At 39.9% G+C, this 12,885-nt stretch overlaps 1 protein-coding gene across 1 annotated transcript in view; it reads right to left on the reverse strand.

Moving 5' to 3' along the window:
* Window positions 1-3,107: 3,107 nt before the first annotated feature.
* The window catches only part of LOC307132580 (leucine-rich repeat neuronal protein 1), a 29,931-nt gene continuing 20,153 nt past the window's right edge, over window positions 3,108-12,885 (reverse strand). The window contains exon 2 of the mRNA XM_079826999.1: window positions 3,108-7,902. Within this exon, the coding sequence (XP_079683125.1) occupies window positions 5,574-7,817 (2,244 nt within the window). The 5' untranslated portion in view covers window positions 7,818-7,902 and the 3' untranslated portion in view covers window positions 3,108-5,573. The remainder of the gene's footprint in view (window positions 7,903-12,885) is intronic.

The raw sequence follows: 12,885 nt of genomic DNA on the forward strand, positions 1-12,885 counted from the left end.
GGGTGAAGTCACTAAAAAATGCTGGGCAAAAATAAAAATAACCCAAGTTGGGTTGAAAATATACTAACCCAGCAATTGGGTTGTTTTAACCCAGCGATTGGATTAAATGTTTGCTTAAAACAACCCAATTGCTGAGTTAAAACAACCCAATTGCTGAGTTAAAACAACCCAATTGCTGAGTTAAAACAACCCAATTGCTGGGTTTAAACAACTCAATCGCTGGGTTAAAACAACCCAATTGCTGGGTTAGTCCATTTTCAACCCAACTTGGGTTATTTTTAACCCAGCATTTTTTAGAGTGCAGTTAAAATGGGCCACGTTTTGGTAAATTACTTATAATACCATCAAATAAGCTATGCATGAGAACTCCGGTTCGAGGTCCAGTTGCATAAACCGTTAAGACTAGTCTTACAAGTTAGACATACATTTTTTTTTCTTCAAGACTGTTCATAACTTTTTAAAATCAGTTACATAAAAGCATTGACTGGCCTAATTTGATACGAAAAGTAAGACTGAATGCCATTTGCCTAACTGCTAGTGGCTCATACTAGATCTTAAGACACTGTCTTAACATAATGGCTTAGTTTATGCAACTGGCCCCAGATTATATTTTTTTAAATTAGCATGGGTCTCTTAAATACTTATACATTTTAAATGTGAAAAAGTATAATTGTTTTACAATTATGAGTGTATTAGCAGGTATACCTTCTCGAGCCATAGCATAACATTCAGGTAGAACGGGCCAATATAAATAAAAGATAAACAACACACATAAAAGAGAACAACACAGGTAATCTCGGCTGAAATCATTTTATTTTTAACAGTAAAGTGACACTATTGTCTTGTCACTATAAATGTATTTCATTGAACATAAAGTTGAACGAATATTTCATTTGAAAAAATCAAATTAAAAATGAATTGATCATGTTGTATAATTTGTGTTTCTGTGCATTGGTGCAGTGGTGCATTGGTGCTTTTGACGCTAACACGATTAGCATGTTGCAAGGACAATGTTTACACAATTAGCATAATGCTAGCATGATGTTAACACAATTAGCATAATGCTAGCATGATGTTAACACGATTAGCATTTTGCTAGCATGATGTTAGCACATTTTAGCCCCGTTTCCACCTAAATTACCCGGAACAATTTGTACCAGGAACTTTTTTACAGGAACTTTTTTCCCCCCAGAGCTGCTGCTGTCTGCGTTTCCACTGCGATCTAAAGTACCGTGAAGATTAGGCAAATTAGTCCGGTAATGTAGGACTGCGTGCGACTGCTCCTCCCAGTCACAGATGGACAGTAATCATTTTTGTGAGATACTGTCTGCAACAATAACAAGTGGAGGAGATTCAAGCAGCGCTGCTTTTGCTGGTTATGTATTGGTTAATAAAGAGGTCATTAACAAAACGGAGGAAAAGAGACGAGCACTTATACTAAAGCGTATTCTGAAAGCTCGTAAAGCTAGATTTAAAATAAGACAACGCATGTTATCATCAGCTATTACGGACATTGACCGTGCGATGGCTGAGACGAACACACGCCATCGGACAGAAAGAGCAAGACTGATATTTACTGGACGCAGAACGAACCTTGCAAAAGACTTTTAAAAATGCCGGTTGAAATAAAATGCTGCGTGGAGTCAACCAATCAGCATGTTCAGCGCCCAAGTCCCACCCCCGAAAGTTCCTGAACTTTGAAAAAGTACTACCTCGGAAACAGGGCCGTTTGGAGGGGGAAATATTTACCCGGAACTTCATTTAGACCCTGTGGTCGAAACACACCGAGTACCAGCCCAAAGTTCCTAGGAAGTTTCCTGCGGTGGAAACGTGGCTTTTGACTTGTTTTTATCATGTTCTAACCCTAAGCTAATCACTATTAGCATGCAGCTATTCACTGCTAGCATGTGTAGCATTTTGAAAGTCCAGTTTGCTGAAAAAAATCCAACCCCCATGTCTCTATGATGTTCTGATGCAGAGTTATAGGTCTTGTTAAATGGTTGCTAGGGTAGTCTGTTTGGTTGCTATGGAGTGGCTTGGCAGCTGCCAATGATGATAGTCCAAAGGCTGATTGTCAGTATGAATGATATAAACCAACCCTCATGCCTCTATGACATTCAGATGTGAAGACATCCCTCTGTGGATTTGGGTTGCTAGGGTGCTTGATAATGGTTGCTAGGGCGTGGAAGTGTTGAAGGTGATTTGTGATTGGCTGTTGATGCCCTGAGTCAAACAAACCCTTTTGACACTTCTATCAAAAGATATCCCTTTGATGTTTTTCAATGGAAGTCTATGGGATCAGCATGTATGCTTGTCAAATATTTGTCAAATATTTTGTTAAAGATTACAACGTCTTTGACAAAAATCAAATATGTGTAAAAGTGTGCGTGTGTGTGTGTGTGTATGCAGCCCATTTTAGCTGAAAACTGTAGCCCATTAATAGCTTAACCAGCCATTGATTTCACAAAAATCGAAGTTTCTTTTTTAAATTAAACTTTTTTATTTGAAAGAGCATGTCATATTCATGTCATGTTCATAAACCTTTGCTTTGTTGGTAAGCTTACTTATAATTGCTTTAGTACCCTTATTAATGATGGATGAAATGTACGTCAGGCTCACTTACCTTACTATTTCTCTGACAAAATTCATGTAACACAATGCAAGATCAGTTAATGTGATTGGCTGTAAAAAAAAATAAAAATAAAAAAAATTAAGAGATATGATGCTACAACCTTATTTGGCCCATTTTAGCTGACTTCACCCTACACAAATATCTGGATGTTACCACTAATAAGGTAGCATTTAAAAAAGGTTAAAACCTATATTTCATGAAAATAAAGACTTCCAAAATATTGTTATGTTTGGGTAACATGGATCATCAGGGGCAACTATGAAATGTTGTTAATTTTCTCGTTAAACTGACATGATTTCTTTTTCATTTAATAATATTAAACAAATTAAAATGGCACTTTGTCACAAAAGTTTGCACATTTCTATAGGGGGGACATTTTCAGGAGAAGCAATTTAAAAGTATTTAATAATACATTGACACACAAACAGTTTTAGACATAAACTTCAAACAATAAAGAGAAGCTGTAGCCTATAGTTGTAGTGATATTGTGTTTATTTCTCTCAAATGTTTCTTCAGACAGTCATTTCTCCTGAACTACTGCGCATGGACGCCACAACACGTCTTAACAGTGTAAAACCATTATTTTTTTGACTTAATTGAAATATAACAATAATTTTCGTCTATTACAAAATACCCTGCTATTCACTGAGATACAGAAAATCGTGTAAGACGTCATTAGTGTCCTCCACCACAAGAGGGCAGAGCTGTAATGATACATTTAATGTGTAATCTAAGGTGACATTTCCTCTGCTCTTCTGCCGGTAATAACACACAATGTGATTTACAGTCAGTGATGAAAGAACATCTTAAAATCATGTGACATGTGTATGAACAACCTTTCATATCAGAACTGGCTGCTGACATGTCAATTCTAGAAGTTGTCCATATGAACTTGAGTGCATTTTCTATCCCTCAAATTATAAAGTTATTAAAAAAAATAACAGTTAAAATAACAATAGCTCAAAAACTGAGCAAGAAGCCGACATGTTAAAAAGATCATATTTTCCTCATTGTCCTCCGGAGCTAAATATAACATGACATCTCATTGACTGATGACAGTGATGAGAGAAATATTGAATATGTGTCTCATCTTTGGTTCAAATAATACACAATAAAAGTGCACTCGGTAATTATATTATGTTGCACTGAGTCTTCTCGGACTTACAGTACACTGCTAATTAGCGATGTAAATGTAGCATCATGCTAAAGCTAAAGGTTTCGGTTTGAAATGCCGTTATGGAAATGCACAATTCACAGTCAGCCAACTTGATTCTGTGAGTGAAAGTGTAACAGGTAGATATCTAGTGATAAGTATTATACACCCAGTCATATTGTGTCCATGTAAAAGCTTTTTTTTAAGAATACATATGAATGGAGTCTTCTCTAATGTTGTTCCCTTTTCGAAAATAAACGATGGTTTTACTACAAAAAAACATGGTTATTATAGTTAAACCATGGTAACCACAAATAAACCATGGCTTTACTACTCTAACCATAGTTTAACTATGGTATTTGTGGTAAAACTGTGGTTACATAAAGGTAATCAATTAGCCAAAAAAAATTGCATGGTTATCCTACTACATGTTTACTAGCCTATAATAAAACCATGGTTACTTTTCGTAAGTTTTTTTTTTAGGTTTATGGTTCCAAATGAGGTCAAATTACTGAGTGCACCCTTTTAGAACACTTTTGATAGATCAAAATTTGATTTGGTTACATTTCATTAATATGGATGTTGTATTTGCTCATACACAACAGAACAACAATACATGAGCATGTGTCTTGCATAACATTTGTATTGATCAATATGATGCAGGAATGTGCACACATATCACAGGTTTAAACATGTCAAAACCTTTTTACAAAATGAACTGGGTGGCATGTGCAATTTAAAGGTTAATTAATCTATGTGAGGAGAAAAAAAACAACAACATTGATTTGTTTTCAATTCTCATTCAATTCAATTCTCATTCTCCACACACACTTGTTACCTAATATACCACACTAAGACTGAATTGTGTGAATATTGAGTTTGGCAACACGTTTAACTGAGAACTGAAGCAATCTTTCGGTAATCAAAACGCCAAGCGCATGATGAGGTGCAAAGCATAGAACGGCCCCATCATTGTTAGTGAAGGTGAATGTCTGTTAGTAAATGTCACGCATTTGACCGTTATATAGGCTAATGATTTTCTTCTATCAATTATAAAATACATTTTCAGTCAGTGCTAATAAACACAGCCATTTTCACACACTCTTCAATAAATAGTTATTTAACAATGCAAGAATAAATAAGCACAGCTGCGCAGTTGTGTTCCAGATATTATAATTACATATGACAGCTAATTAGTTTGCAACTTCATAGCACCTGACAGGTTTTATTTTCATTACAATGCAGGTGATCAAATGCGACGAGCTGAAGACAAATGAGAGCAACGAGCGCGCTTATGTCACCTTCTCACACCGGTGTATTTTTAGAAGTGAGAAAACTAGGAAAGGACTCACCCTGTTAGCACCAAAATATCATGCAAAATTCCATGCAAAAACCCCAGAATGTGTTAATCTGATGTCACGTGACTGCTTTTGATACATGTGTGAGGCGATATAAATAGTGTTGATCTGTGTTTGTGTATTAGCTTGCTTAGTGCTGATATAGAATGAATAAATTATATGAATTATTAACACATTGGCATGCTTAACGTTGAGTTAGTCTCAGAAAATACATTGCAATGCAAAAGCATAAGATGTGTTTTGCTGCCCACGTCTGTTGGTCGTCTAACAAATCACAACTGCAACCAAGTGTGCTTGGCATTGAAGGGTACAATCTAAAAATACATATATCTTTCACAATGACAAATCAATAACACATACTTGTCATTTATGTACAACACAGTACACATACTGTTTTAAATGTCTCTTCTATCTACTCTCTGTTGTGCAGCTACCACATGTACGTTTTTGAAGTGTCTATCTGTGAGTTTTGAGGGTCAGCAGCACCCTCTTTCTCTTTTTCCGTCTCATTCTCCCAGAGGTTAATAAGCGGTGGGTAGAGTTCATTCAGGGGAATGGAGGTGGTGTGCTGCATGTATTTCTTAAGAGAGTGATGACAAGATTTCTGCTTCATGCGCCGTCCCATGTAGAACACCAACAGTGCCATGATGCAGATGGCGAACATTGAGCCCATGACCGCTGCCAGGGCTACATTGGCCGGCTGGGCAACCATCTCCACAGCAAAGCTGGCTTCTTTGGTGGTCACGTTGATACAAGAGTGCTGGGTTTGCTCGGTCCCGGCCATGGTCAGGCAAACCTGGTACTCTGTGGACGGTAGGAGGTGTGTGAGATTGTACTCTTGGACATCTACGGGGACCATTGCTGTGTAGCTGATCTGCGGGTTGTCGATCTTTACGGTAGCGCTGAGCCATTTGGGTTGTGCCACCTCATGGTTGGAGGAGACAGCATATGGGTGCACCTTCCATTCCAGCACCACAGACTGGGAATGGACGATTTTTGCCAGGATTACCAAGGCTCCAGAGGTGTTCACCACCCCATGATGACCTGCAATAGAGCGTCCACCATGCCAGTTGCTCCTATCCACGTACACAGAGACACTTCGGGTGTCGGCTCCTTCTGCATTCCAAGCAACACATGTGTAGAGACCAGAATCCTCGGGTTCGACATGTGGGATCTCTAGAGCACCTTGCTCTTGCATCCGGTGCTTCTTCGTCATTCCTCCTCCTTCATTTGAGGATGGGGAAACAGCTTCAGAAGTGACTTTGTCACCGGTGGGTGTTACCCAGTAAAACTGAGGTGCTGGATCTGCCACGGCCCAACAGTTGAGTGTTAGAAGCTGCCCTAAGGTTACATTGAGCAGTGGAGGAAAGGCATGCTGGGAAATTAGAGGCAGGCAGGTATTGCTTGCCCCATTCCAACTTGCAGATACCACGTCCTGAAGGGATTGGCCGACAAGATGTGGTGGGGAGGCACAAAGAGTTATTTGGGGCTCCAGAACTTTGAGGCTTGATTGGTTGCCCAGGACGGGCCACCAATTGGCGAGACAATCACACCTGAGTGGGTTGCTATGAAGACTGATTTCATCCAGACTGGGGAAAGCGGATAAAATCTCATGGGGCAAAAGCGTGAGGTCATTATTGTGGATCAGTAAGGTGCGCAAGCCGCGCATTTTCAGGAAAGCGGCTCGGTCTATAAAGAACAGGTGAGGATTGTTGTAGAGCTCCAATTTGGCCATTTGTGGTAAGTTTGAGAACGCGCCCCTCTCCACCGCCACAAGTTCCTCCATGTTGTTCAGACTGAGTTCCTCCAAGTGGGGAAAGTCTCTGAAGTCGCCTTCCTGTATACGGACGATAGGATTCTTGTTAAGGTCAAGGAACTTTAGGCTCGGTAGAACACGCAGGGCTTTCTTTGGCACAGCCGTGAGCTTGTTATCGAAGAACGAGAGACTCTCGAGGTACTCTAATCCCTGGAAAGCACCCTCAGGTATTTCCCTGAGCCCCATTCCCGCAAGAACCAGACTGTGCAATTTAGAGAGGGGGTGGAAGTTCATGTCTTGCAGCCCAAGAATGGGGTTTTCCCCTATCATTAAGATCTCAAGGTTGGGTAGGGACTCAAACCAATGGCTGTCTATCGCCACAAGCTTGTTGGAGTTAAGGTGAAGCCTCAATAGGTTCCCCAAGCCTGAAAAGGCATTAGGACCAATAGAAGAGATCTGATTATGATTAATATAAAGCTCCTCCAAGCTGATTAGGTCCTTTAGACACACATCAGGCAGCTCTTTAATTTGGTTTTCCTCAAGGTAGAGTGTGACCAATTGGGTTAGGTTACTTAAGCCAACGTCTTGGATTTGTGTGAAGTGGTTCTGCGAGAGATCCAGTTCCGTGAGGTTGACCAAGCTCTGGAGCTCTGAGGTTACCCTCGAGATATTGTTGCTCTGAAGAAGCAGCACCTGAGTATCAATTGAAATATTCCATGGGATTCTGCTCAAATGGAGTTCGTTGCAGTCCACAGTCTTGGCTTGATGGTAGACCGACTGAGGCGTGTACCATGGGCGGGTCTCGCAGACACATTGGGCAGGGCAGAAGGGAATCGCTAGGGAACAGCGACACACAGCCAAAACGAAACAGACTGTGAGCAGTGAAGTGGAAATGGCAGTTCTCTCCATATTGAGCATCTCTAGAGTGCTGTGCCCAGTAGGTAGTTGACAGTTGGAGGGAAGATTTCTACGAAATGGAAGACAGGAATGTTCTCATCCAGCCCTGCAAAATGAAAAAGAAAGAAGACATATAAATCATGCAGATTATATGATGTCAGCCGAGTGAAAATGACATTAACGGCAACTTTAGATGTGATATTTATTAGCATCAGTTGCAGTGCGTGCAGAAGGAATATTAAACATAAAGACTGCAATTTCTGCTCTCTTTAAGATCACACAAACAAATCAAAGCATCATTTTTTTTGCAATGAGTAAATACCCAGAATTGACGTTTTTAATATTCTACACTTCGTTCCCCTGCCAGTGCTTAGAGATCCCTCTGATAATTGATAATTCAGTCATCTCTCATTCTAGTCAAATAGAGAGCAATTGTTAGCGAGCGAGCGTGCGGCATTATTCCGGCCTGCATGCAAAAATACACCTGCCAAACACAGGCTCCAACAAACACATGAAAGGAGCCACACATCAAAGCCTGAGTGTGCTCCACCGTATGTCTCAATACCATCTTCCCATAAATGTAAGTGTGCCTGGAAGAATTGCACGATCTTGTAACCATTGAGTGTAACTGCTCTCAGAGGGGCTGTAACTATGCGGAAGGAAAGGCAAAATGAACACCAATGCAATAAAACAGATTCCACGCACTTTATCACACTCTAAATATCCAACAGACAAAATATCTCCAGGCCAGAGGCGTTTGAGGTCTCAAGAGCATGTTTTAGCCTCAAGCATTTTGGCTACTTTTTTGAATTTGCTTACCACACATATTCAATCTTCTGCAATACAAACCAAGACATTTGGATTGAAAATAACCTATACAACAATGGCATTTGTCTTCATTGTTTTTCAACATCATAAAACGAAACAGATATAGGCTACCCTTTGTTCAAACAGGAGCCTTTGGTGATGGACTAGTGTTTGATCTCCCACTATGCCTGTATCTGTGATGCATTGCTCCCCTGATTGCCGCTCGGTGCTAATGAGCTGAATTTAACTGGCAGGAGGCGCGAGAGAAGAACTGAAGACTGTGAGCTGTTAATAGGTTTTACAGCATGACTCACACATACACTAAACTAGGAAAATCTAAAAGTCCTACCACATGTTTTAACAAATCTGTAATTGAAGATGAAGATCAACAGCGTTAATTGGAACAAACGGCAACACTGACTGACTTTAGAAGAGTTGTTACAGTGGTTCTCAACTGGTGGGTCAAAGGTTTGTACTGATGGGATCAGTGAAATTCAAATAATAAAAAATTGCAATTCACCATATAAATGTGCATAGTTATGATAGAAAAATAAATAGGCTAGAAAATAAATAGAAAACAATTCCTTATTCATTAAAGGAACACGCCGACTTTTTGGGACTTTAGCTTATTCACCGTATCCCCCAGAGTTAGATAAGTCCATACATACCATTCTCATCTCTGTGCATGCCATAACTCTGTCTGACACACCCACCGCTAGCCTAGCTTAGCACAAAGACTGGGGGTAAATTCCAATAAGTGCTCAATAAGTGACAAAATAACGCCAACATTTTCCTATTTACATGTTGTGATGTGTATAGTTACGTCATGTACTAAGACCGACGGAAAATTAAAAGTTGCAATTTTCTAGACTGATATGGCTAGGAACTATTCTCTCATTCCTGCGTAATAATTAAGGAACATTGTGCTGTCCCATGGGTGCAGCGGTGCAATGATATTACACAGCGCCTGAAATAGGCTAACTTCCGTCAACATAACCAACATAACAACCTGCTTGCACAGAGAGCGCTGGGGACTATTTTCCGGTGCTGTGTAATATCATTGTGCTGCTGCACTCATGATACGGCTCAAAGTTCCTTCATTATTATGCAGGAATGAGAGAATAGTTCCAAGCCATATCGGTCTAGAAAATCACAACTTTTAATTTTCCGTCGGTCTTAGTGCACGATGTAACTATACACATCACAACATGTAAATAGGAAAATGTTGGCGTTATTTTGTCACTTATTGAGCAGTAGGCTAGCTGGAGCCATTTACCTCCATGTGGTCAAAGCATTTTGTGAGATAAATAGCGTTGCAATGACGAGATCACTGCATTTACATTTACATTTAGTCATTTAGCAGACGCTTTTATCCAAAGCGACTTACAAATGAGTGCAATAGAAGCAACTAGAACAGTCAAGGGCAACAATATGCAAGAGCTGTAACAAGTCTCAATTAATCTAGAACAGAACACATAGGACTTTTTTTTTTATTGATTTTTTTTTTATAAAAAGACAAACAGAAAATGAATAGGGTGATAAGTGCTATACTTGATTGGTCAGGTGATGCTGGAAAATATGTGTTTTTAGATGTTTCTTGAAAATGGGTATGATTTTTACATCACAAAATGTCATAATTTAGAAATAAAAGGCATTTTTTCATTCCTGATATTAGCCCTCTGGCTTGAATGCTCTGTTTCAAGGGGCATGTCTGCTGTGAGACGCGATCAACAGACTGTGTAACGTTACTCAATGCTCAGCTGTAATGGTAAAAAAAAACGTAGTAAAAGTATTCAAGAGGGGTTCCACATGTTACAAAGTGCGTAGAATAAGGAGGAAGAAGACAGGGTCGTCATGACTGGGACTCAGAGTGTTTATTCAGAGCTCTCAGATACAAACAAAACACTCGCGCTTACAGAGCTCTCAACAACTCGGTACAATAAAACTTTCTCATCAATCTTCCTCCAGCTCTCCATCACTCTGGTCCACGAGTGCCCAGTCCGTCTCTCTCTGGTAGTGTTTGCTGATCTCACTAAACCACGACCCCCTCCCCACATAATCTAATACTCTTTATTTCAAATGCAAAGATGTCAGCCAATCACAACAGTGGGCGTTTTCACTGCAGTCTCACAGCAGACACGCCCCTTGAAACAGAGCATTCAAGCCTGAGGGCTAATATCAGGAATTAAAAAATGCCTTTTATTTCTAAATTATGACATTTTGTGATGTAAAAATCATACTAACAATATAAGTACACCTCAGGAAACATTATAAAATGAAAATAAAAAATCCACGCCATGGGACCTTTAAGAGACTAGGACCATGCGCCTGGCTCGCTGACCGTTTTGTCCGTCGTTAAACTAGCAAAAGTGGATTCGGACACGCCCTACGTGCACCTCTGCGTGCGCTTCAGACCATGTGCTTAGATCGTTAAAATAGGCCCTATAGTGTTACTGTACTTTAAATAGTAAAGCAATGCAAAGGTGATGGTTTGATTCCCAGGGAATGCATGAACTGATTAAATCAGTCAAAACCATAATATTCATGACTAGTAAATTCCAAATTAGACAGATGCCAATGTAATATTAATAAATGTCATAATTTCAAATTTCTTTACTATTTATGATAAAGTATTTTTGTACCGTGTTGGGTCAGCACTTGATATCCAATGTAAAATGTGGGTCCTGAAGAAACATCAGCTGAAAAAAAACCCTCATATATGACATTTCAAATGAGAGCTGATAATTGACGGAGCGCTGAGCGGATGCGAAGTGACACTTATATTGTGCACCAAATGTAACAACACTTTTGTTCAAAGCCCATCAGTGAGAAGAACAAAGTTTTGTCTCTCACAAACCACACATCCTGGTTGCACTTTAGAATAGACCCAATGATGCAATCAAGTGCAACTTCCTTTTCTGTTATGTCAAATGCAAAATAAGACACTAACTAGGAGAGCACAGGGTTTTATGTGCTTCTACATGATTCAATACCGAACATCTGTTGTCCTAACTGCTCATCTGACCTTTACATAAATGTACTGTGGTGAAGCGCTCTTTCATAATACCAAAAAAGTACTACGGTATTTACCATGATGATAATACCATGGTGTCCTATACTTCGACAAATACCATGTAGGCTTCATATACCATGCTATTTACACTTTACACTTTCATGGGAAAAAACATGGTACTTTTCATAATATGAAAGAGCTTTCCATTAATGAATGTCTCAAACCTCAGAGTGGTTTGACTTTAGTTTGTGTGCTTTTAATAGCACACCGTGGTAGATAAATCCACGTGTGGCGGCGGTAAAACAAGCAAATCCAACGCTTTTCACACAGAGACATGAGCTGCCTATTCCTCTGAGTCTCAGGGTCTTTTAATCTGCTCAGCCTGTGGAAAGTGCTCTTGATTGCAGCGATAGGCCTGTTCGAAATTCTCAGAACAAAGACAAAACGTGGACACGGCGCTCAAACGGCACTGGCTCTGGAAATGAAAACAAGATGGGGAAAAATTACCCACCCTCGCTCACCCCCCTCCACACTGTGATCTTTTCATGCGTCGAACACAAATTAACTCCCCTGAGAGGTGTGTTGAAGAGGGGCAAGATGAGACGGGGGAGGGGACAGTCAGACGGATGGGGTGTGTCCCTCTTTGCTGCAAAGAGCCTCAAACGTCTGATGTACCTCAAAGACTTGTGCTGTCACAACATATATGATATATCAGAGCATAAAAGTCCAAAATATTTCATGCAATCTCTTGCATTAGATTGTTGTCGAATTATCGACGAGCTTCCAAGACAGTTCAGGTAGGAAAGAATCAGATTTTAACCACACAGGAGTCACTTCTACACACTTACAAATTGTTCTGTTTCTTTGGAAACAAAGCTACTGGGAATCATGATGGCATTTGAGATAACGAAATCCCGTAATGACACAATACACCGCTCTGAATAAAGCCTGAAATGTACTCTACACAGGTATGTGAAAGCAAACGCTTTTAGCAACTGTTCATAACACAATACTAGTATGCAAGCGCAGCAAGGGGTGCTATAGCTGATATTAGCATAAACCGTTTTCTCTTTCAGGTCAACTACTCTCAGGAGAATCATGCTGAGCAAGTTAAATCACATAAACATGTTTATAGCAGCTATCTGACCAATAAAACACCGGGGCTAATGGCACAAACAAATGAAGGTAACTCTATCACTCCCTTGAGTACTGAGCTTTGTTACTGTCACAGTAACACCGGGTCTGTTTGTTTACATTTACCAACTTTAT

The sequence above is a fragment of the Gobio gobio genome (assembly GCF_949357685.1).
Source record: "Gobio gobio genome assembly, chromosome: 10".
NCBI classification, from domain to species: Eukaryota; Metazoa; Chordata; class Actinopteri; order Cypriniformes; family Gobionidae; genus Gobio; species Gobio gobio.